Source organism: Eulemur rufifrons, chromosome 7, assembly GCF_041146395.1.
Source record: "Eulemur rufifrons isolate Redbay chromosome 7, OSU_ERuf_1, whole genome shotgun sequence".
Lineage (NCBI taxonomy): Eukaryota > Metazoa > Chordata > Mammalia > Primates > Lemuridae > Eulemur > Eulemur rufifrons.
Window position 1 is genome coordinate 286,351,070 of NC_090989.1, and position 24,830 is coordinate 286,375,899.

The 24,830-nt window shown below is 53.8% G+C and overlaps 1 protein-coding gene across 4 annotated transcripts in view; it reads left to right on the forward strand.

Moving 5' to 3' along the window:
* The window catches only part of EHMT1 (euchromatic histone lysine methyltransferase 1), a 171,039-nt gene that overhangs the window by 97,252 nt on the left and 48,957 nt on the right, over nt 1–24,830 (forward strand). For 3 of the 4 annotated variants that reach the window (XM_069477202.1, XM_069477201.1, XM_069477204.1), the window contains 6 exons: nt 1,966–2,123; nt 2,498–2,686; nt 11,841–11,918; nt 13,582–13,702; nt 16,779–16,910; nt 21,391–21,536. In XM_069477202.1, coding sequence (XP_069333303.1) covers nt 1,966–2,123; nt 2,498–2,686; nt 11,841–11,918; nt 13,582–13,702; nt 16,779–16,910; nt 21,391–21,536 — 824 coding nt within the window. The remainder of the gene's footprint in view (nt 1–1,965; nt 2,124–2,497; nt 2,687–11,840; nt 11,919–13,581; nt 13,703–16,778; nt 16,911–21,390; nt 21,537–24,830) is intronic. The other variant, XM_069477203.1, reaches the window with a different exon arrangement.

The window sequence follows — 24,830 nt, forward strand, 5'->3', positions numbered from 1 at the left end:
AAATTTTATACCTAACTGACACATTTTGCATCGATAACTACTTAACCAGTAAGAAAAGACCATTAGAACATGGTGCTTCATTTGGGTCCGACAGACAGACTTCCTGAGCTGATTCCTAGGCGGCTGACAGGCGCGTCTGTGCCCTTGTCCCCACTCTGCGGAGCAGGCAGCGGGCGTGTGGGCCTTCGCGGGCCGCGCTGCCTGTGTGCCCCTGTTCGTGCTGCGGCAGCGTGACAGTCGGGGGCAGCGCGTGCAGCTGTGTGCCAGCGGGACTGTAGTTACGAGACAGGTGCCACGTCCTGGTCTGTTACACCAGTAACCGTGGGTGCCGTGTGAAACAAGGGAACAAACCTGGTAGGAAAACACACGGTTGTTTTCTGGCACATGTGGGGCCTCGTTCCAGCACCCTCCTCCCCGCACCAGGCTCTGAGCAGGCTGCCGTCCCGCCCTGGGCTCGCGGAGTCCCCGTGTGTCAGGCTGGCCCTCTGTGCGCGGGTTTCACATCGCAGAACACCGTTTTCTATCCGCGTTTGCTCGCAAATCAAAACCCTCTTATGAGTGGATCTGCGCAGTTCCAGCCTGTGGTGTTCAAGACTCAAATGTTTTTAAAGTTGAGAGACTTAAGAGTTACTGATTGAATCCAGGCCTCCACCATTCCTTCCCCCAGACCTACTCAGGATATCAAGGTGACTGTGACGGTGAATTTAGCGTCCTGAGGGCTGCCCAGGGGCGCTGGGGACTGGAGCACAGCTGTGCTGGCGACCCGCCGCATGTCCGGCGTGGACAGGCAGAGCCGGGTGTCCGCACGATGGGCCGTGTGCTCGGAGCCCCCCCGCCATGAGCACACTGCGGGCTGGACGGGGCGACCGTGCCCCAGACCCCCTGGCGTCCACGGGACCAGCTGCGTGGGACGGTCCACACTGTGTCCTGCCAACGTTCTCTTTCTGCGTCTTGTAGAACCGAAGCGTCTCTGTGTGTGTGTTTAAGAGATGAGGTCTTGCTACGTCGCCCAGGCTGGACTCGAGCTCCTGGGCTCCAGGATCCTCCCTTCAGCCTCTCCAGTCGCGGGGACCACGGGCGTGAGCCACTGTGCCCGGCTGAAAACATGACGTGCTTTTCCCCAGCCCTGTGGTAGCGTTTCCTTTATGTCACAGCAATGGCTTTTAGATTTTCTTTACGCCTCAGAACTTTAAAAAAAATAATAAAACAAAAGATTGTAGTCTCATTATGTAAAACTAGTCAACCTAGAGCTGCTGTGTTCAGAGTCAGGTTGGGAACCGCAGGCCCCCCAGGCCCCCCGCTTTCCTTGCTGCTGCCTCCCCTTCCTCGCCCTCGTCTGGCCCCTGGGTAGTGAGCTGGACGGTGTCTTCAGGGCTCTTCTTGTCCCTCCGTGTCCGGATTGCGGAGAGAGGAGGACTGTGCTGGGCGGGACCCCGGTGGTGGTGAAGGGCTGGGCTGAGAGCTCTAGAGACGGCTCCTCCCTGCGGTGGGAATGCAGAGTCCTGGGGAGACCACCCTGGCCGGACCCCAGGGCTGGGCGGTGGGGCCGGCTGTCCCTTTCCCGCCCCGCGTGGCGTCTGCACGTGCCGTTCGTGCAGGTCTGTGTCGTGAGCGAGGGGACTTCTCAAGGGCACAGTGTCCTGCGTCCACCGCCAGGGAGGCGGGTGGGAGCCTCCTCGGGGCGCTGCTCCTGGGGGTCTGTGGTTCCTGACTGCGGGGTGCGGTGACGCTGTTTGCCCGTGTTTTACTGCGGAGGAGACAGATGGACGGGTGGTCTGGGAAGTGTGTCTGCTTCTCTGCGGTTTGTCGGGAGCGGGGGCTGCCGGCCCTGGGAGGGGGCCTGTGTGAGGGTTGGCTGGTGATGGTGGTGATCAGGTTTTATGAACTGTCTCCTACCTTTAAAAATCATTTGAATGGTGTTTCTTTTCCTTTCTTGTCCCCTTTTGACTTTTTTTTTTTTTTTAGCTTGCTTGCCTTTTGTTTTAGCAGCTGCAGTATCTCGGAAGAAAAAACGAAGAATGGGAACCTATAGCCTGGTTCCTAAGAAAAAGACCAAAGTGTTAAAGCAGAGGACGGTGATTGAGATGTTTAAGAGTATCACTCATTCCACTGTGGGTTCCAAGGTAAGAGGGGCGCCGGAGTCATGCGCCACGTGCGCGTGGAGGAGTGCTTGTGTCCAGGGTCCATTTGGCCACCGGAGCAGGGCGAGGCCACCTGCGATTTGAGCGAACCTCGTCCCTGTGGAAGGAGCCAGAGCTCTACAGCCCCTCTGTCTAGGGGCACAGCCTCGCACCCAAGGGTCCTTTGGGAAGCCCACCCCGTCCCCCCTGCCCGTCCCCCGCTCAGCCCCCGCCGGGCTCTTCTCCAGGTGCCCTGCAGTGCCGCCCCCCCCCCCCCCCCCCGGGGCCGGGCACCCCCCAGGCTCCCGGAGCTGTAGGTGAGAGCAGGTCGTGAAGCACGTGGTTCTGCCCTGGGGTGTACACCTGCTGTGTTCCAGGGTGACAAGGACCTGGGGGACAGCACCCTCCACGTGAACGGGGAGAGCCTGGACATGGACTCGGACGAGGACGACTCCGAGGAGCTCGAGGAGGACGAAGGGCACGGGGCGGAGCAGGCAGCCGCCTTCCCCACCGAGGACAGCAGGACCTCCAAGGAGAGCATGTCGGAGACCGACCGCGCCCAGAAGGTAGGACGCCGCTGTCCGGGGTGACAGGACCAGGAGGAGAATCGCCGAGACCGTCGTCGGTTCTGAGGGTCAGCAGTCTGGGTGCTTCTAGACCTTGATAAAATCCCCTATTTGCTTTTGACTTGGATTTTTATATTTTATTTTTCTGGAATTACTACCTCAGTTTATTTTCGTCTGAGTGTTTGTCTTCCCATACGTCACTTATTGAAGAAAGCCTCGTGAGCTTTGTCTTAAACTCCAGGTTGGCAGGATAATGACATTAATGATCTGGAGTGCTGGTTGACGGTCACCCTGTGCCAGTGGTGGCTGCTTGCAGCTGGGTTTTGCACGACTGTCCTCAGTGCACCTGGACACTCTGCAGTGTGCTGTCCCCCCCCCACTGTGCCGCTCTCCCCGCAGGCTGTAGCTTCGCCCTCCCCGCGGAGCAGGCATCCAGGCTGGTGTTTTCGGCCTGGGGAACGGTGTGCAGTTCTGCTAACACCTGCTTCATCACAGGCAGGCCAGCACGCTCTCTTCAGGGACAGCTTCTCCTGTGTCCCCCCGAGGGTGGGCACGGGCCGTGCACTTGGGCTGTGTCTCAGCCGTGTCATTGCCACGGGCACACACAGGCAGCCCGTGAGCACTGAGCCCCGCATCTCAGGGAACCCTAGAAAAAGAATTTCTGAGTAGTCTTTGAAGTTTAGGCATAAATTCATGCTCTTTTGGTTCTTTCTGTCTTTTTTTTTTTAATTTCACACTATTTAGGGGGTACAAATTTTTTCTTTTCCCCTTGAGACAGAGTCTCACTCTGTTGCCCAGGGTAGTAGAGTACTGTGGTGTCAGCCCAGCTCACAGCAACTTCAAACTCCTGGGCTCAAGCGATCCTCCTGCCTCAGCCTCCTGAGTAGCTGGGCCTACAGGCATGCGCCACCATGCCCGGCTAATTTTTTTTTCTATATATTTCTAGTCGTCCAGATAATTTCCTTCTATTTTTTTGTAGTAGCGACAGGGTCTCGCTCTTGCTCAGGGTGGTCTCGAACTCCTGACCTCGAGTGATCCTCCCGCCTCGGCCTCCCAGAGTGCTAGGATTACAGGTGTGAGCCACCGCGCCGGCTGGTACAAATGTTTTTGTTACATGGATACCTTGTGTGATGCGTGAGGGCTTTTGGTCTCTTTCAGTTCTGAGAGGGGTAAGTTAGGACCAGCACGTGGACAGGGAGGAACAGTGGAAAGTTAAGAATCAGGCCGCCGTAGTTATTGCCGGTTGGTTTCACTGTTCAAGCGTATCGGACTTTTTTGAGAAAGCTTTTGTCCTTCTTTATTTAAGGTGGAGTGTTACACCTAGTGAGTTATTTTAAAACTAACGGTGGGCAGAGAACTCCAGGTGGATGCGTCTAAACAGACTTGCTGGGAAGTGTGCAGTTTTGTTGATGAGCTGTCCACACGCTCAGCCTGCCTTGTGCACTGGGGCACGTCTTCTAACGTGTATAAAGCATTTTCTTTCATCTGTCAGAGTTTTGGACATGTCTTATTTTTGCTTCAAGTTCAAATTCATTTTTAGCAGTTATGTCTGTTTTACTTTTTTAGAAGGTTTTAGGGCAGATTTCTAAAATGTTGCTCCTAGCTCTAAAGTTATTAATAATTATTCAAGGCCGGGCGCGGTGGCTCACGCCTGTAATCCTAGCACTCTGGGAGGCCGAGGCGGGTGGATCGCTCGAGGTCAGGAGTTCGAGACCAGCCTGAGGAAGAGCGAGACCCCGTCTCTACTAAAAATAGAAAGAAATTATATAGACAGCTAAAAATACAGAAAAAATTAGCTGGGCATGTTGGCTCATGCCTGTGCACCTTAACCAGCGTCACAGCTGCCTTCGCAGCCGCCAGCACGTCCCGGCCCCCAGGAGGAGGGCCGACCCCCTGGCTCCCGCCCTTCCTGTGTCCTCGCTGTGCTGCTCTCCACACGGGTGTGCGGGTCCCGTCTTGTCTCACGGCTGCGTGACATTCCCTTCTGTGGGTTTTACCATTTTGCTTTTGTTATAGGTGACATTTCGGGGGCATTTAGGGTCTCACATTTGTTGGGTGTCCTCGGGGATAGTGAATGTCATCTGCATTCAAAATGTGGCGTTTTGATTTGCAGGTCACCCTAAGTCTGTTCTACCTGCAGCAACCTGAGAGTGATGTTTCTCCCACTGTCCCCAGCAGATCTGTGGGTTTTGTTGTTTTTTAAATCAAAACATTTTTTAAAACAAAATTAAGTTTATTATGTTTTTCCCCACTTAAATGTGTTGACTCAATATCAGATCTGTGCTTTTGGAGTTTCAGTGTTTTACTGTTGAAGTTCGCGTGAGCCTGGGCAGCTTCCCCGTGTCCGCTGGCCGTCGGGTGTGTCCTCTGTGAACCGCTTGCCAAGGACCTTGCCCGTCTCCCCGGTGTGCACCTTTTGCAGAGCAGGCCCGTGGGCTATGGGGAGGGCTGACCTTGGACGCCAGGGCGCGCTGCAGCCGTTTCCCCAGGTGTTTCTGTCTTTCGGCCTTGTCTGCGATGTCATAACTCTCAGGTGCTTGTCTGTGTCTTCATGATTTCTGCGTTCTCATTATGACAGATTAGACCTTTCTCACTAGTGATTCTGAATAAGTTGATATAAGCCATCTTCTGATACTTCTTTGATTTCATTCTTTTGCATAAATATTTGATTCATGTAGAATTTATTTTGTAACAGAATGCCAGGTTGATACACTTAAAGTGGGTGAATTTTATGGTAAATAAATTATATCTCCATAAAGCTTTTAAAATAAAATGTGAGGTTAGGGTCCCAGGGCTTCCCTCAAAATGGTTAGGCGAGAGTTTAGACACCATTCATTGACATTTCTTTCCCCTTCTGAGTTAAAATGCCACCTTTATCATGTGTCATGTGGCCTGTGAATTTGAGTCTGTTTCCGGATTCTCTCCTGATTTGAGGTTCTCATCTTCCAGAGAGAATCTAGACATTGAATAACTCTAGTTATTGATGTAAAGTAAAAAAATTAAGTGACTTTCAAGACAAGAAGAGAATCGAGAAACAAGCAAATCCAGGAAGAAAATGTGGTCAGTAGAAAGCAAAATTAGAGAGCAGGAACAAATCTGAGAGATCTCTAGGACGTGAGCGTCGGGAGAATGAAGAGGGAAGAAGCACTCTAGCCCGCACTGAGGCCGAGCTGTAGGCCAGACTTGCTTAACATCCTTCGTACAAAAGTCCTAAATAAAATACTAGTCAAATGCAATTATGTATTAAACTAGTAACGCTCAGAGGGAAGACGACGGATTCGTTGCTGGAAATCTGTCAACAGGATTTACTAGGTGAGCAGAATAAATGAGAAAAGCTACATATGTGCTCAAGGGGCATTTTAGAGAGTTCAGTCGGTGCCGTTTCTGCATTGGGGGTCTACTCTGTAGCTGCATGTGTGACAAGGCACCGTCCAGTAGTGGTTACAGGAAGGCGTCCCCGTGTGACCTCCTCCTGACCAAAGTCTGGAGTGTCACCTGCAGTTCAGGACCCCCCCAGTTATGTACCTCCGACACCCAAAAGTAACCTCTCTCCTGAGTGCTAGCACTTGTAGGGTTTTGTCTGTTTTTGTTCTTCACAGAAGTACAATTACATAGCATGCATTTTTTTTATTTTACTCAACATTATATTTGTGGGATTTATCTACGTTGTTAATTTCCATTGTTATGGAATAGTGGTTTTTCAAAGTGGTGGTGGTGGGGTCTCCAAGACCCTTTCCGAGGGGTCCACAAGGTCAAGACTGCTACAGTGATGCTAAGGTGTTATTTACCTTTGCACTCCCACTCCGTGGAGTTGCGCAGGAGGACGCCTTTGCCGTGGTGGCTCAGAGTGTGTCCTTGTGGTTTGAACACTTCTCAGCTTAAATTTCTTCCTTTTTCTTTTCCTTTTTCTTGTCCTTGTCCTTTCATTCCTTTCTTCTTCTTCTTCTTTTCTTTTTTTTTTAAGAGACGAGTTCTCTCTCTGTCACCCAGGCTGGAGTGCGGTGGCACAGTCACAGCTGATGGTGACCTGGAACTCCTGGGCTCAAGCGACCCTCCTGCCTCAGCCCCCGGCGTAGCTGGGACTACAGGTTCACGCCACTACGCCTGGCTAATTTTTTTTCTATTTATTATAGAGATGGGGTCTCAAATGCTGCCCAGGCTGCTCTCAAGCTCGTGGGCTCAATCTTCCCGTGTCAGCCTCCCAGCGTGCTGGGATCACGGGTGTGAGCCACCGCGTCCAGCCTCAGCTGAGATTGCTCCTGCAGTAGACGTCGGTAGCTATGACCCATGTTAACAGAAAAGCTCTTTATGGTCCTCAGTGATTCTTTTTACAGAGTCTGGGGGTCCTGAGACCAAAATGTCTGGGAACCACCGTGATAAAGCACTCCTTAGTATGGCTGTCTTCCGGTTCCTGTGTCCATTCCGTGTTGATGGTCATCGGGGTTTCCAGTTGGGGCTGTCACAGAGGAGACTGCTGCCAGCATCCTTGTACACGCGTGTGTTTCCTTGGGGGCACGCCCAGGCGTGGGTTCGCCCGGCCTCACAGGAGCATGGCAGACACTGCCACGTGGTTGGGGGGGGGAGGGAGCCAGTTCACACCCCGGGCTCTGCGAGTGTCCGTCCACCCTCCGGGCCTGCCAGAGCCTGCAGTTCTCACCTGCACCTTCACTTTCCTGATGGCCCAGGAGACTGAGCACTTTTTCTTACGCTGATTTGCCGTGCGGATGCGCCTTTTGTGAAGTGCAAGTCTAAGTCTCGGCCATTTATTTACTGAGTCGTTTGCCCTTTTTGAAAAGCATTTTGTAGTTAGTTCTTGGGTCTGGAAATGAGCCCGTGTTGTATGTGCAGTCAACACGATCTCTTCCTCCACTTGCGGCCTTTTCACAGGAGTGACTGGAATCCTCCTCTCACCATTGAGACTGGAAATCAGTCTCCAAGACTTGTCACTTGGGCGTGGCAGTCACTCTGGGGGACGGTTAGGGGGAAGCTGGACCCTCACCTTTTAGGCCGAAGCTGTAGCTGGGCTTGGTGACGGGGGCTGTGTCCTGCTGGGTCAGGGACTGGCAGGTCCCGGCTGGGAGCTGGGCGAGGGCAGCTGGGGGTCCCCTGCTTGCCACCCCAGTCTCTCTCTCTTCCTGGCCGACGCAGGTTTTAGCTCTCTCGGTTCAGCTAGCTCAGAATGCAGTTCCCTTTTTATTTGCATATTTATTTTTGTGTCAGCTGTTGCCCCTTCTCTGTGCAGTTTCCCGGGGTGTTCCGTGTGCGTGCTCCCTGGCTGCCGTGTGTGCGGTGCTCGCTGGAGCGGCCCCGCCTTCCTCTGCAGGCGCCTCCCCGGAGCTCGGCAGGAGTGAAGATACCTGTGTGTCAATCTGCCCCTTTCGGTTGGTGGTTTCATTGCTCCGTCCTGTTTAAAATAGAAAACTACCCAGTGAAATTAAAAGGAAACTCACATTAAATCAAGCTGACTAAAGGTGTCAGAATCCTACAGAAAAGGTTATTTCCTGGTGAGAAATTCAGAGCATTTCTTGTCAGTCCTGAGCAGAGGGAGGACCTGCTGCTTTCGCTGCTGGGGCGAGCACAGCCCTGCTGAGGGCTCCTGCTGATTCTGCCAGAGAAGAACCAGAAGGAAACATTAACATTTGAAAAGACAAGGAGGAAGAGTTTGCTGAGAACACAGCCGTGCATCTAAGACAGGCAGGAAGATCTGCGGGAAAACCGTTAAGTCTGGTGAGCTGAACTCGCGCGTGATCAAGACGTGAAAACCGTTTTCTTGTAGAGCGGCAGCGTCAGCAGTGTCAGCGGATGCCTTGGGTGTCGTGAAACCGCTCTCAGTGGGAAACTCCAAGACGCACAGAGTGCAGAGAATAGTGTGCTGTCCTCTCCCCGGCCAGGCTTGTCCCTGCTTGGATCGTCTGAAGCAGATATTTCAGTGTGGGTCTTTAAAAGAGAAGGAATCTTTGAAAAAAACACCACAATATCACACCCAAAGTAGCTGTAATTTCTTATTATAATATCAGCAGAGTACCTAGGAATAAACTTAACAGAAGTGTGTGACCTCTAAAAGGAAAAGTAATATTCCTTCTCCACCCCCCCTGCTCCGCTTGACCAGCCTTAAAAAAAAAAAAAAGAAAAGAAAAGAAAAAAACAAATAGAACTTTGCTGAAAGAGATTAAAGCAACTTAAGTTCATAAAGACCCGGTATCTGAGCGAGAAGCCCCACTGCTCTGTCAGCCCCACGCTCGTCAGCAGACTCGGAGCAGTTCCCGTCAGCGCCCTGCGGACTTCGCGGAACCGCGGCCGCGCGGTCCGTGTGGTCCGTGTGGACGCTGGGCTCCTCCGCGGCAGCCGTGGCCGCGTGGTCCGTGTGGTCCGTGTGGACGCCCGGCTCCTCCGCGGCAGCCGGGGCGGCGAGAACCGGCAGGGAGGTGTGAGCAGAGCAGGCTTCGTCCCAGACCCGTGTGTGTGTGTGTGTGAAAGGTGCAGTTTACTGTGAGAGCGGGGTCTCAAGTCCGTGGTCAGGGGGTCATGAACTTTGTAATAAAGACTATGGGGACAGTTGCTAAGCCTTTGGGGAAGAGCAGAGGCCGCGCTTGAGCCGTGGTGTGTAGCAGACCTGCGTGTCCTCTGGAGCTGGTGCTGCTGGCCGCACAGCTCTTGAATGGCCCAAACCACGGCGCGGTGCACCCCGAAGGGCCCGTTTTGGAACCGGTGGGTTGTATGTCACCACAGCGCTTACTTTGAAAAGTGAGTTCCAGAAGACTTAAAGTGTCAACACAAACTATTGAACTACGGATGAAAATACTGGAAACTATTTTTCTAATCTAATCGAATGAGGAAGGCCTTCCACTGTGAGACACAGACCCAGGAGCCACGAAGGAAAGACGGACATCTTTGAGTTGTTCAGATAAAATTTAAAAGTTTTCCTTAACAAGAGATAACAGATGCAAAGCTTAAAAAACATAATAGGAAAAATCTCAGTAACATATTTTACAAAGAGTTGCTGTCCTATGTGTGTGTAGTATGTGTTTAGTGTATTTAGTATGTGTAGTGTGTGTGTAGTGTATAGTGTGTATAGTACAGGGTGTGTAGTATATGTGTAGTGTGTGGTGTGTGTAGTGTATCTATAGTATATGTGTGTAGTATGTGTGTGTAGTATGTGTGTAGTGTATCTGTAGTATGTGTAGTTTGTGTGTAGCGTATAGTATGTGTGTTGTGTGTGTGCAGTGTGTTGTGGGTATGTGTGTGTAGTGTGTGTATGTGTGTAGGATATGTGTAGTATGTGTGTGTAGTTTGTGTGTAGGGTATAGTATTGTGTTGTGTGTGTGTAGGGTGTGTGTAGTGTGTGCAGTATGTGTGTTGTGTGTGTGTGTGTAATGTATCTGTAGTATGTGTGTATAGTTTGTAGTGTATAGTGCGTGTGTGTGTAGTGTGTGTGCAGTATGTGTGTTGTGTGTGTGTGTAGCGTATCTGTAGTATGTGTGTATAGTGTGTGTGTAGTGTGTGCGGTATGTGTGTTGTGTGTGTGTAGTGTATCTGTAGTATGTGTGTATAGTTTGTGTATAGTACGTGTGTATAGTACGTGTGTGTAGTGTGTGTGCAGTATGTGTGTTGTGTGTGTGTGTAGTGTATCTGTAGTATGTGTGTATAGTTTGTGTGTATAGTACGTGTGTATAGTACGTGTGTGTAGTGTGTGTGCAGTATGTGTGTTGTGTGTGTGTGTAGTGTATCTGTAGTATGTGTGTGTAGTTTGTGTGTATAGTACGTGTGTGTGTACTGTACCTGTAGTATGTGTGTGTAGTTTGTGTGTATAGTGCGTGTGTGTGTAGTGTGTGTGCAGTATGTGTGTTGTGTGTGTGTGTAGTGTATCTGTAGTATGTGTGTGTAGTTTGTGTGTATAGTACGTGTGTGTAGTGTGTGCAGTACGTGTGTTGTGTGTGTAGCGTATCTGTAGTATGTGTGTGTAGTTTGTGTGTATAGTGCGTGTGTGTGTAGTGTGTGTGCAGTACGTGTGGCTTCTGCACGCCAGCAAGAATGCAAGGACTTGGCGGAACGGTGGGCTGTGGACCCGGCTGAGCCAGACAGGAGGAGAGAGGGAAGCGTGCAGTGAAGTCACGGGAAACACGCAGCCCCCTCTGTGCCCGGGCGCGAGCCGGGACCGTGCGCGCCTAGAAGGGCTGTGGCGCCTGTGTGGGCGCTGCCGGCGGGAGGCCCCGGTGGGAGAGGTGTGTGCCCTTTGACCCGGGAGCGCCACATGCGAGAGCGTCCTGTGCAGGTGGAGCCCGTGTCTGTGCGGGGGAGTTCTGGCTTGTCTAGAGCACGCGTTACGTGTGTAGTCACCGGGCATGTGGATTAGGGAACGCGGGGAACACGCGTGGCCGCAGTGAAAGAGACCACGTCCCTGCCTCAGGGCGTGGGCGGGCGCGGGGTGAGTGGGCACTCCCCCGTGTTAGGGGCTTTGGCGCGTGTTACCTGTGCAGACAGAACAGGTACATACAGCAGAATCAACAAGGTGTCTGTTCTGGTGTGCACAGAATGCCAAAGCGCTCTTAATTAGAAGAACACACAGTCACAAAACCGTGTTCAGTGCCGGCCGCCTGTGCGCAGACGCACCCTCCCCTGAGGCCCACGTGTGCCGGGACGCCGGCGAGGAGGTGTGGGCAGCGCAGCGGTGGGGGGTCTGGGGACGGCGATACTGGGTGTGTGGGGAAGGTTTTGCACTGCATGTTCCTCTGAAAGTCTTTTTATGATTTGTGTATTTGTTTTGTTACTTTTTAATTGAATTCTCCCACATGTAAAACGCACAGAGTGCACGGACCCGCCAGGGCGCCCTGCTTGAGCGCACGCCGGGGCGGCCGCCGTCCTGTCCCCGCGAGCACACGGCGCAGGCGCACGCCTGTCCGGGACGGGGTCTCTCGGGGCAGCAGCAGCAGCAGCTCAGGCCGTCCCTGACTCTCCGCCTGGGCGGCACACGGTCCCTCCCGCAGCCGCCCGGTCCGGCCCTTGGACGGGCGGGTCCCTCTCGTGTGCGTCCCCAGCGTGCACTGCTGCAGTGTTTTTAAAAATCTGTTTTGGGTCCAATCATCTGCCACCAGGGAATCTCATTAGTTTTTATTTTCTGTTTGGTTTTCCGCCTCTGGACTGCGCGGCCGATCAGGTGGACGGGGAGTCTGAGGAGGAGCCAGAGTCTGCCGACACTGGGGAGGAAGAGGAAGGCGGTGACGAGTCTGACTTGGTGAGCGGCGCTGTGGTCCCTGCCTGGCAGAGTCACGTGAGGGAGGGCCAGGTGCAGGGCTGCCCGACTGGGAGCTGGGAGGGTAGACCGGGGCGCGGAGGCTCTCGGGGGGCAGAGTGTGGCCCCACTTGCTGGTTGCCGGCGCGAGTGGGGTGGCCGCGGGGTGGCCACACGGGCAGTGCCTGGATTCTGCTGTGGTGGCTGAGGTGAGAGGGAGGGAGGCCGGCCCTCAGGTGTTCTGGGTAGAGCAGACAGGACCGCGGTGGGTCCGCCGCCACACAGCGGGGAGGGACAGGACGGGGGGTGGGGAGAGACGCTGAAGTCTGCTGATCCCAGTGGAGGGTCCAGATCTGAGTCGTCCACCCAGGTCTGCGGGAAGTGGGGGAGCAGCGTGGAAGTGGGGAGCGGGGTGAGGCCAGGCGAGGCTGAGGAGCTGCCCGCTGGCGAGGGCTGAACGGAGAACCAGCGGCCTGTGACACTGAGGTCTCTGGGATGCTGGGAGGGCGCTCAGGGGGCTGGGGGGGGCCTGAGAAACACCCCGAGGAGGGAGGAAGCAGTCCGAGGTCGAGTGGGGGAATGAGAGGAGGACACAGAAGGGGCTTGGTGACAAAGGGTCATTCCTGTGGCACGGTGGAGGGCAGTTGGATTCAAGCAGCAGTAAACTTTGGGTGCCGCGCTGTTCCTTCTGGCAGTTTTGCTGTGTGGGGAGCACAGCTGGAGCAGGGCTGTCCGTGACACAGAGCTCCGACACCAGGGCTCGTGTGGGCGGCGGGCAGGGGCCCTGCTCCGTTGTCGGTGCAGCAGCCGTACTTGCCTTTGTGCCTGTGTGGCCGCGGCAGGAAGGAATTGCGAGGCCTCCTCACTCCAGCGCCCGGGTGTCCGCCCGTGCGGAAGGTCTGGGCGTGCCCGCCGCACCTGTGAGCCTGGCACTCAGCGCCCTTTCTGCATCTGTGTCTGTTTTCCTTGTTTTTTATTTGTTTGTTTGTTTGTTTGTTTATTTTTGGAGGCAGGGTCTCGCTCTGTCACCCAGGCTGCAGTGCAGCAATGTGATCCCAGCTCGCTGCAGCCTCCAACTCCTGGGCTCAAGCATCCTCCTGCCTCAGCCTCCCGAGTGCTGGGACCACAGGCGCCACCACGCCTGGCTCCTTTCCGCATCTAGATTTTAGAAACAGATACTTCAAAAAACTTGAAATGTTATGAATTAATAATCGCCTCTTTCCTTGTTCTGTGCGTAGATAATGAGTGTGGGTATAGATTCTGCATCAGTGGAGGCACTGATTGTTCCTTTCTGTGCGCAGGACGAGTGGATGCGTGTGATTAAACGTGGATTCTCTTCCTGAGCTTATTCATCTAGTTTCTGAATAGAACTTTCCAATCTATTCTTCTCTTTTGTGCCAAACTCAAATAAGATTTATAAATACCATTTTAATTTTCTTGGCTTTTTCGCGTCTAAAGGACTGAGCTTGGGGAGATGTTCAGGGAACAGCATGGATATCTTTAAGAATGTGATCCAAAAAAGTGTCTAAAAGTAAAATTAACCTTTTAGTTGAAGAATCAAGATATAGCAAGTATTTTATTTTGCAGAAAAACAAAACTTGTAGTATGTTTGTTTTCAAGAGCTGCCTGTGCTCTGCTGTTCATGCTCCTGCCTTTGGTTCTCCAGAGCTCCGAATCCAGCATCAAGAAGAAGTTTCTCAAGAGGAAAGGCAAGGCCGACAGCCCCTGGGTCAAGCCCGCTCGGAAAAGGAGGCGGAGAAGCAGGAAGAAGCCCGGCAGCGCACTGGGTGAGCGCCGCGTGGCCCGGCCGGGCCCAGCCTGGGGGGTGGCGGCTCTCAGGGGATTTCATTTGAAAAGAAGCCTCCACGGTTAAAAAAAATGTTCCCAAGGGCTTTCTTCGTGGCCCTCGGGTGATTGAGGTGGTTTCCTCCTGGCACACCTGGTTGGCGGTGGCCGCGTTGTCATGCTGACCCTCACGGGGTGACCAGGCACCGCGGGCCTATGCCGACGTTTCCCAGGGGGCGGGGGAGGGGCTCTGTGGCCCCGGTAGCTGCCCTCGGGGTCCTGAGCGGCCTGCATCTTGGTCCACGTGGCGGCCTCGGCCTTTGGTCAGAGTCCCCTGTTCAGGGGTAATTCTGTGAATTACTCAAACCCAGGGAGGCTGCGGCAGGTTAGGGTGCCAGGGGTCATTTGTTTTACACCTTAATTGAGGTACAGTTGGCCTGTCATAAAACGCACATAAACAGAGTCCCCAGTTTGATGAGTTTTAACATATTTATAGCCATGAAACCATCCCCACGATCAATACCGTGAGCACTTTGTCGCCCCAGGCCCCTCCCCTCAGGGGCAGTGTCCCTGGGGAGTGTCCACGCAGATGGTCACCCTGCCCCCCTCAACTGCCCCTTCCTGCCCCCAGGCAGCCCCTGAGCTGCTCCGATTTTGCTGGTTGGTTAGCGCTTCCTAGTCCTTCAGAGTCGCGGAGCCGCTCAGTGTGTTCTGTTCCCTGTGGCTGTTGGGACCACTCAGGTAGTTTCAGCGCCATCGCATGTTGTGTGTGGCTGGTTTCTTCCTGTCCTCGCGGCCGTGTTCTGAGTGGCCGCAGCACGGTTTGTGTATCCGGTCGCCTGTTGACACGCGGTTAATTTCTCGTCTCAGGCCGCTAGTAACAAAGCTGCTGCGAACACTGTGCCAGGCTCAGCCGAGCGGGTGCTTTCCTGTGTCTCGGGTGGGTACTTGGGAGCGGAAGAGCGGAGGGCAGGGGCACGTTCAGGTCTGTAGGAAGCTGCCAAACTGTTTCCGAGAGCGCTGGCCCTGGGAGACGATGCCCCCTCCACACAGGAGAGTTGCAGTTCTCCCGTGTCCTTGTCCACCCCCGTGCGGGTCAGTCCTTGGTTTCGGAGGTTCTGCGGCGTGTGCAGCCTGTGTGCAGCCTGTGTGCACCTCACCAGCAGGGAGACGGCGCCTCTCAGCCCCGCCTGCCTGCTCTTGGGACGCTTCTGTTCATCTCTTTTGCTCACTTTGTAAATCAGGTTGTTCTCATTAAGTTGTAGGACCTTTTAAAATACTGTGGTTACAAGTCTTTTATCAGGTGAGTGTTTTACATGTATTTGTACTTAGTCTGAGGCCTGCCTTTTGATTTTCTTAATGGTATGTTTAGAAGAGCAAAAGTGTAAAATGTTTTATTAAAGTCTAATTTGTGAATTGTTTTCTTTTATGGTTCATACTTCTCTGCTCTAAGAAGTCTTTGACTAACCCAGGCACAGAGCTTTTGTCCCATGTTTTCTTCGTGAGCTTTCACGGTTTCAGTGCTTGCAGGCAGGTGTCTGGCCCGCTTTGCACCCACATTCCCATGTGTAGGGTGTGGCCAGCTCACTGGGGTGCAGGTGTAGACCTGCGCTTGTTCCTGTTCCACTGGGTGAACTGGCTTTTCTTTCCCTGTGAATCACCCTGGGACCTTTGCAGACAGTCGGTGTCTGGGGCTGTTTCTGGACTTTGTAGTCTGTTCCGTTGTTTGTCCTCACACCAGTGTCAGGGAGCTGCAGCACTTTGTTCTCTTTTTCAGTCATCTTGGCTCATCCTCTCGACCCCCGAGAGGCAGCTGTGCCCAGTCGCAGGGGCTCCGGGTTGCGGGTGAGCTGGTGCCTCCCTGGAACTTGCGTCTGTTCCTTCAGTCCCGTTTCTCTTTTCCTCAGCTTTGTCCGCTGACGTCAGAACTTGATGTGGTTTTGCTGTTGGCCAACAAGAGGGTTTGCAGATCCGGGTCTAAAAGTTGTTTTGGGGTAGAGATTTTGCCTTTGTCACCCCGGCTGTAATGTGTAACATGCATGCTTTCAAATATTTACATGGGAGTCTGGATTTTATTTCTTTATGAATTTTATTTTTTATTTCTTTATTCTTTAAGTTTAAAATTGTACAGAGCACTCGTGTTCTTCATATTGATACAATATAATGATTTCTGAAAGATGGTTGATTCTTCCTGTCCGTCAAGATCCAGGTGCAGCATCTGGCACGAGTTAAAGACCAGGGATAACCCACCTCTCTGTGCTAGCGGCTCACTTCTTTCCGGTCACTGGAATGTTGGTGACGCGTGTGGCAGCGTGGCCGTGAGGGCCGTCGTCTGCCTGCGCTGGGGTTAGAGGTCACCTGTTGTTAAGTGACCACTCCTGGGCTCCGTGAATGCCCTTACAGTCACCCAGCCTTGGGCTGCTTTTCCTGGCCCTCCTGGGACGTGCGTGAGGGCTGGGCCGCTGCCACCGCCACTTGTGTCCTCGAGGGCGGAGGAGGCCACGGAAGTGGTTGAACTTCCTCCTTCCCGCGCTGCTGAACCCGGGAGCCCGCTGCCCCGTCAGCCTCCCGCTCCCTGGCACACTCCGACTTTCCTGCCCTCCAGGGAGGGGCGCCTGTGCTGAACCGCCGTGTCCCTGGGGATCGCTGGGCACTTGCCAGCCGACACTGTCTCCCAGGGACACGGCGCCCTTGGGGCTGTCTCTGTAGCCACTTTATGTCCGCCAGTCCTTCAGATCTTCAAATGAGAATTTTCTGTTATTTTAAAGTAATTCACAGAATACACATCTGCCACATTTTTATCCACTTGCTCGATCATCTGATTGGCTTTCATGTGGCTGCATGTTTGCAGAGAAAGATGTGTTGATTTTCTTGACAGCCCCCTGTCCCCTGACTACCACGTAGGGGCAGCAATGAGCCACAGGACGGCTGACTGGGGCTGGGACGTCCTGAGTGACAGTGGGTTTCCGTCTGTCTGTGCAGACGGCTTGGAGCCAGCCCGTGTCTGGGGGCTCGGCTGCCGTCTCTGGGCAGGTGGCTCTAGCGCAGTGTTTCACAGTCTGTGCATTTTGCATCTAGGTTCTGAGGCCTATAAGTCGTCTTCGGGAAGCACAGAGCCCACGGCGCCAGGAGGCAGCACAGGGTATGTGGAAGTTTCTCTGGACTCCCTGGATCTGCGCGTCAAAGGGATCCTGTCCTCGGGAGCTGAAGGTGAACCCCGTGTTGTGCCCGTGGCCGGGCACCATCTTGGTTCTCTGTCCGCTAGCAGGACACCCCCTGGTGGATGCTAGTGGGAAATGTGGGCACACATGTCACTTACAGGTGACCGCGTAGGCGTGGTACAGAGCGCGTGTGCTGTGCCTCGCAGCGGTCAAGCAGGAAGCAGAAGTCCTGGAAGCCCCCGGGGGGAGTGGGACGCACCCCAGGCAGGCGCAGCGTGCTGGTCGTCTCCCCTCGCTCTCCTGCGCGGGCCCGCTCGCCTCTCCGCAGGGGCCCTGGGGAGGAGGCGCTCCTCTGCCTGGCCATGTCTCGGGTGTGCACGGGGACAGGATTTTGGGGACTGTGCCTACTGGTCTCCAGTGTGGCCCTGCTTGGTTGAAAATGTCTTCTGGGTAGTGTTGAGCTGACAGTTCTCGGGCACAGTCCGCGAGGGATGAGATTCAGCTGCTGCGCTGTCCCCGTGCCTGTAGGTCACGGGCGCAGCGGTGGCTCCCGAGGAAGTGCCTGTGCCCGTGGTTAACGCTCACTCGCCCTTTTCTCTGTCCCCTGTTCCTCCTGAGCCGCTGAAAAGCTGGTACCATGGTGCCACGCACCGAATCCCTGCCTTCCTCGCTGGTCTGTCGCGTGGTCCTTGGCGTAGGAGCTCTTTCTCAACCCTTTACTCTGCTCCATTGATTTCCTCATTCGTGGACCAGAATTACAACATTTACAAATCTGCTTCAGCACCTAGTGAGGCAAATACTCTCCGTTCTTATTTTTCAAAATGTTTGTGTTGGTTTGGGTTGTTGTTTTTTTTTTTTTAAAAAACCTCTTTTATCCAAATTTGAAGTAATTTTCTTAGACTTTCACTTAACACCTCCCCCCATCCTCCTGGGATGTTTGGAACTGCATTGTGTTTATAAACACACTGCATCTCTCCATTTATTTAAGGCTCCTCTCACAGCCGCTACTACAATGTCATAATTTGCTTTCACAAGAACCCCACTTTTCTTGCTAAGACCATTCTTGAGTATCTTATGTTTGTCACTATTATAAATGATATTTCTTTCTGTTATATTTTCTAAATGCATATTTCAATAGGAAACATTTATTTTTGTACCTTTGCCTTGGATACAGCCAATTTACTGAGCTCACTTATTAATTATAAAGCAATTGCTACCAAACTTGTCTGCACTTTAGAATCACTTTTAGGGATCTTTACAAATTCCAAAATCTAGAACACACCCGAGAACAACTAACTCATAGCCTCTGGCTTGAGGCGCAGGCAGCTAGGGTTTCTGACCTTCCCCATGTGGATGTCAATGAGTAGATAAATTTGAGAACCTCTATTCTAAAGGATTTTCCGCAGTTCTTTGGGTTTTTGAGGAATGTCATCTTATCATTTGCAAATAACTGTACTTTATCTTTTCATTCATTCATTTATAATCATTGTATCTTTTTTTCATGTTTTATTGTATTACCCAGAATGTTTTAGACAAGTAACAGTAAAAACAAACATCTACCCAAAAAAACGCTTGTATGAATGGCAGGCAACCAATATCTGTTTGATCGTTGGAAGATGTATCTGAAGCGTAATACGGGAGCATTTGGGATCCCGTGGTGTTGACGTTCCACGTGGATCTTGCATTGGGGGGTTGTGGGTGAACACTGGGTTTAATGGATCATTTTTAAAATGACAAACAGGCAGCTTTTTAGGGCTTTGAACACTAGGCGAGGTTTGATGCACCTGTGTAATTTAAGAAATCGTATCTTTAGCTTAAGACACAAACGCCAGGCTTGTCCATCAGAGAAACAATGATTGTTTTCCTTCTTGCACCACCAAATGGAGCAGAAACACCCAGCTCTTGAGTGTGGCGAAGTCCTTGGCAAAGTTGCCACGCCTGCTTTCTTGGTTAAGTGTAACACTGTGCATATAAGTTTTCTAAACTTGCTTTTAGATTTGGAGGTATCAGGAAGTTATAGGTTTGGTTGTGAACAGGAAATAGTACTTCGTTTTACCAAATCCACTCGTCTGCTCTGGTGACCTTGGGCTTGCCGAGTGACGGGAGCGTGAGGTGGCACAGAGGCCCTGCGGCCTGTGAGTGTTTCTGCTGAGAAGTCTCTGCGGAGGGTCTCCCAGAGGTCTCCTCTGTGCCTGGTCAGCACTGACTGACGCGCGGAGCCGACAGGGCAGGAGCAGCAGCGTTGCTCTCCGTGCTCGAGGCCCAGGCACCTGGAGCTGGGCGGCAGGGCGGGGGGCCGGGCTTCCTGGGGCCCGAGGCAGCGAGCCTCAGACAGGACAGGTGTGCGTGGCCAGCGGGCTGGGGACGGCCCTGGTGGTGGCCCAGGAGGGTCCAGGCTGAGCCTCGGACTCAGGAGAGTCTCTGCACGGAGATGGGACACCTGCCTCGTCCCTCCTCGCTGCCCCTGCCCCCGCTCGCCCAGCCCAGGCCGAGGGACGGGAGGCCGGGTGGGTGGGGCAGCGGCCGTGGCTGTGTGGGCGGCAGGAGAGTCCCTGGGCTCCTCCCCTTGGCTGTCCCTGCAGACTCCCCACTGTGGGGACACAGCCCAGGCCAAGGGGACGGCGTTGCCTGGGTGTCAGAGCCTGGTCTCGCCCGCGTCACCTCAGCCTGCTGAGGATGCCGCCCCGACAGCTGCTTCATGCAGTTCCTGTCTGTTTCCTCATTTTCAACATTGCATCGCTAAGCAGGATGTCTCAGGCCCTCCCAGTTCTCACCTTGTAACAGTCCTGACTTGAATTTTGCCTCCTCACTCTCCTGACCTTCCGGGTGCGGGCCAGGCGGCGGGAGAGCGTCGCCGCCGTGGTGAGGTCGTCAGCCTCCTCCCTGCGGGGACCGCGGCTGTGCCATCCACCTGTGTGTCGCAGCGACGGCCACGCTAGGAAAAACAGATTTTTTTCCTTGGGGCCACAGTGTTTTATTATGAAAACAGAATAAAAGCTTCGAAAACAAAACGACCCTTTCTAATTTAATGAAAAATTTGTTATTTTTTATCGTTTTCTGTGCATGAGTTATATGCAACTTGAGAAATAGTTCATTCAGCTCCCAGGGGAGGGACGTGTGAGTTACATGTGCTTCGCAAGGCCCTGGGGTCAAAACTGGTGTGAGTTAAATACGACTCATGTATCCATTAATGTGTTACTGGCCCTTTGCACGGACCCAGGTTCCCTCCTGGCTGTGACTAGTGTCAGGTTCCAGACAGGCTAGAGATGAGCAGAGTGACTGACTCAGCATGGGTGTTGTTCAGAGGTAAACTGAGGCACAAACAGCAGTTTGTGAACGAGGCAGCCCCACAGCAGAAGTGGTTTGGGAGCTCCACCAGGGGAGCACCGGGGGCGGCTGTCCCCGGGCGACGTGGAGGTAAAGCAGAGCAGACGGGAGCTTGGCCAGGGTCGCACGGCTGCCTTGTCCGTCCTGCTGGACCCTCCCTGGCGTGTGTCGGGTGGCTGCTTCCCACTGGTTGAGTGTAAGTTTCATGTTTCTCTAATACCAACGTTTGCAAGAAACAGCCCCCAGTTTTATTCACGTTTCCAAGTCAAGCAAGGTCAGGGCAGCCTCCTTGGCTTGCCTGGCCGTGTCTGCTTGGGGTTCTTTGGGCTTTGTCTTCCTTTTGATTTACTTTAACAGTGTATTTTTTAGATGTGGAAACACAAGTTAATTATTTTTAATGGAGGGAGGTCAACAGTGAGTGTTTGAAGCACTTGTTCACCTTGTGTTTCTCCTTTGTTTCACAAGGGAGAGCGTGAAGCGCCGCCTGGCTTCCCGTGGGAGCGGCGGCCGCTAGTTGGGTCCAGGGGTCTCCCTGGTGGCCAGCGCCTGCCCGCCTGGCATCAGCCCTGCTCCCAGCGCCCCCCTAAGTGCCCTGGGGGTGATTCCTGCTGTCACTGCCAGTAACTTCTTCAGCCCTGATTATCCTCTAGTTTATTTTTTTGTTTAATTTTCCCCAACTCTTCTCTCAGCCTAATAAATGGGCTCTTTGGACTGTCGTCGTAAGTAGGTGAGTGATACTCTAGGTAACAAATAAGCCACTCTGAAAGCCTTGCCAATCGAAAACAGTTTTTGATGGCTGCAACTCTCAAACCCAGTGAGGAAAACAAGGTCTCAGTGTGTAGTGAATGCTTTTTTGTGTGGAAACCAAAAGATTTAGCAGCTGCTGCTGAAGGTGCGGCCTCTGTCTTTTGAGCCTAGGCCCTGGGTCGAGAACACAGATTACCACGCACCTCTGGTGCCCCGGCGGGCGGCGTGTTGGCTGGAGACACGCAGGCGGCCGTGCCGTGCCCTCAGCCGTGCCGGGTGTTCGGTGCGCCCCGGACGCTTCCCGCCGTGCGGTGCCATTTGTGCCCGTGTAATCATCCGTGCTGCGTTTATTTCCTTGCACACGAGATCGCTGTCCAGACTATGAGTGATCACTTTCTGGACAGCTCTTTCGAGGTGAGGATTGCTTGTGCTGACGTGTGTCTGTGTAACGGTAGGGCTGGCCAACGGTCCGGACGCGCTGGAGACGGACGGCCTCCAGGAAGTGCCCCTCTGCAGCTGCCGCATGGAAACGCCGAGGAGCCGAGAGATCAGCACCCTGGCCAACAACCAGTGCATGGCTACCGAGAGCGTGGACCGTGAAGTAAGCCGTTCGTTTTCACTTACACAAGAAATTAGCCCTGCCCCGGGGAGCCGCAGACACCCCCGCCCCCCGCCGTGGGCCGCGCAGCCAGGGACGCTGGGCAGCCTGTGCCCGGAGCCGGCCGCGCAAATGCCAGTGAGGTAACTGCAGGTGACGAAGCCAAGCGCAGGGCCGAGGCGTGTTCAGAAGGAAGACGGTGTGCAGGCTGTGTTTGAATGCAAGTGGCCTGTTTGTTTCCTTTATGATCATGCTTTTGTAAAGGTGGTCCTGCTCCGCTCTGGGGTGGGAGGTGACTAGGTAGAGACGGGAGAGTTGTGCCGAGGGGAGCCTGCGCCCCGTGCCGTGGCCGCCCCGCCACGCGCTCCCTCTGGAACAGGACAGGAGGAACAGGCAGAGCACAGAGGGACTCCACGATTTCTGAGAGTCTCTCCAGTTCTTTTTGACAAGATTTCTTTTAGCCCTCGAGCCACTGGGCCATGGCTGGCCGTGGGGAGGGGCTGAGCAGAGGCTTGTCGGCGTGAGGCCGGGAGAGACGTCGCACTCGCGGCCACAGGAGCTTTGTGTGTGCTGGGGACGAGGTCAGCACAGGTGCTCTGAGTTCTGTCCGCGTCCCGACGCAGGTGTCTGGCCACCATTCCTGGGAGATCTCGTCTTTTTGGTCAGTGGAGCCATCCTCATCAGCACAGTTGTTGAGTCTCACCTGTAAGTTTTAGGAATCAGTGAAGCACTGACAGCAGCAACAGCTCACACGGCGCTCCCCGTGCGCCGGGCCCTGTGCCGAGACTCCGCCCACGTGGCTGCTCTGGTCTTCGTGGCAGCCGTGCAGGGGAGGGCAGAGAGGGCGAGCCGGTGTCCAGAGTCCTGTCTCCCAGCAGCACAGGCAGGGCTGGAGGTCCGGGAGCGCGGGCCGCGCTGGGAGGGGCCGTGCTGGGAGGGGCTGCCCTGGGGTCCGACTGCGCGGTTTGCCCACAGCCCCCACCCCGGTGTCCGGTTCCCGGTTCCCGGCCAGTAGATCTCGCCTGGCTGGAATTTGGCTTTTCTACTGATGCTGCGGGTCCAGGGCCCAGCCTTGGGGGACCACGGGCTTCCTCGTTTCTCCCCCAGCGTGGCATGAGGGACTCGAGGCCGTGTCTCAGTTCAGAAGTTTATTTCCACGTGAACGCAATGTCCCTAGTTCAGGTGTGCGGCACCCACTCTGACTCGGACGCCAGCGTCGCTCCGCCCACCCCAGCCTGGCTGGACGACCCTGTCTCGGCGGTTCCCACCCAGCACGTGTGGCCAGCGGGTCCCCCCTCTGACACATGCATGTCACCTGCCACATACTCTGTCACGCTCGACCTCGCCACAGAATCCTTTACTTTTTTAAAAGAACGTTTTATAATGAAAAAGCAGAACGCAGCCTTTGGGGCCCCCGGTGCTTTCTCTCAGCCTCCTGTCCTGTCCTGGGCTTGAGCTACTGGGTTAAACTCCGTTTTACCACCACGTATCTCAGTGTGTATTTCCGTTAAGAAAGAACATTTTCTCACATAACAGCAGTGCATTTTCACATGTAACAAAAAGAACAATACTTTCCTGTTATTACATAGTGCCTAGTCCATAGTTCAATGTCCGTCAAAAGAAATGCCTCTTCCTTTTTTTCTCTAATTGGATCCAAGCGGGTTCCTCTCGTTAAGCTTGTTGCAGTGTCTTTAGTCTCTCGTGTCTCCTTTGACCCAGAACATCCCTCTGCCTCCCCTTCTTCCCGCTGAAGCTGGACGGCAGGTCCTGGGTTTAGCTGGCGGCTTTCTTGCTGTGTTATGTAAGTCGTTTCCCTAGTTCCTGCAGCCTGGAGGTTAGATCTGAAGCCTTGGGTAGGTTCAGCCACTTAAGGTTTTTATTTTATGGTTCGGTTGTGGCAGGCTGCTCTGGGGGGGCTCCGGGAGGTAGGGGTGGTGCCGAGATGAATCCGGGAGTTTGCAGCGGCCGCCCCTCCCTCCCTCACCTGCCTTTGCCCGTGAGCACCTCCTGAATCCAGTTTTCATCACAAGTTGCAAAATGGTGACTTTGCAGTTCTGTCGTTCCTCCTGCAGCCACCAGCTAGAATTCTTTGGTAGAGGAGGACATTCCCTAGCAGCCCCACCTGCTAGCGCTCTTTGGTGCTTCAGAAATAGGTCTTTTCACGACGGCAGAGTAAATAGCTACTGATCTCTCCTTTCAGAGGAGCGAGCTGGTGCTCCCTCAACCCCCAGTGGTGTCCAGGGCCTCGGCTTTACCCCTCTGTGTCCTCTCCACCTCCCCGTCTGCCTTTGGCGTTCCCAGACACTCACGGTCTTTTCCATATTGAATGTGTTGTAAAATTTTTTCTTAAAAATTAAACATAGATCCAGAACATCATATAAAACAAATGTTGGGCCTAACGAATCACCTGAGGTGAACTCTGGTGACCACCACTGAGGTCCAGAAGTAGAACTTCGCCCTTCTTCTCTGCCCTGTTCCCACCCATGGGTTTCCTCCTCGCCTGCCGCCTGCCGTGCTCGGTGCTGGCTCCCGAGCCACTCGGCCCCTCAAGGCTCCCAGCCCCTGGGCGGTGTGGCCTCCACCCTGCGGTCCCAGCTCAGCGGAGCTCCGTGCTCCCTGCAGAGCTGCCGCTGGGTGCAGAGGCCGCGCAGGCTCAGTCCCCTCGCTCTCCCCTGTGCAAGACTCTCGGGGCCACAGGGGCCTGTTGTCCCTCTTTTCCTGACGTCAGCCGCTGTTACTCACTGGAAGTCTCAGAATGGTCTCATCCTGTCATTTACGGTTCATGTATTGGTTGGAAAGGTTTTATAAAGAGACAGGTCTCGGCTCCCGTTTTAATGCCCAGTAGTACATCTCACAGTGGAAAGACGGGTTCAGTGTTGGATTCTCTCCCTGTGCTTATCTGTCTTTACGATACGGAATTGGGTCTCTGTCATCTTCTGAGATGACAGAGATTGAGCAGTTCTGAGATTGAGCAATTCTCTCTTGTAAACATCACTGTGAGCTTGTGTGTTTAGACGTATTTGTGTCCCCGTTACTGCCGTGTCTTGGGCCCACAGGACGCCTTCGTGCTGAACTCTGTCGTGGGGTCCGGAAGACCAGACTGTCTTTGGGATGATGCTGAGAAGCTGTGTTCCTTTTTGCAGTCCTGCTTTCACAGAGCGTGTAGTGGGGTTTGTAGTTTTGTACGCTGGGAAGATCCGCATAGCTCAGTGAGCTGCTAATTTCCGCAGTGTCGCAAAACCAAGCAAGGGTAAAAGACCCATTCAAAGTGCAGGAAAGATCAATGGATTTTAAGGC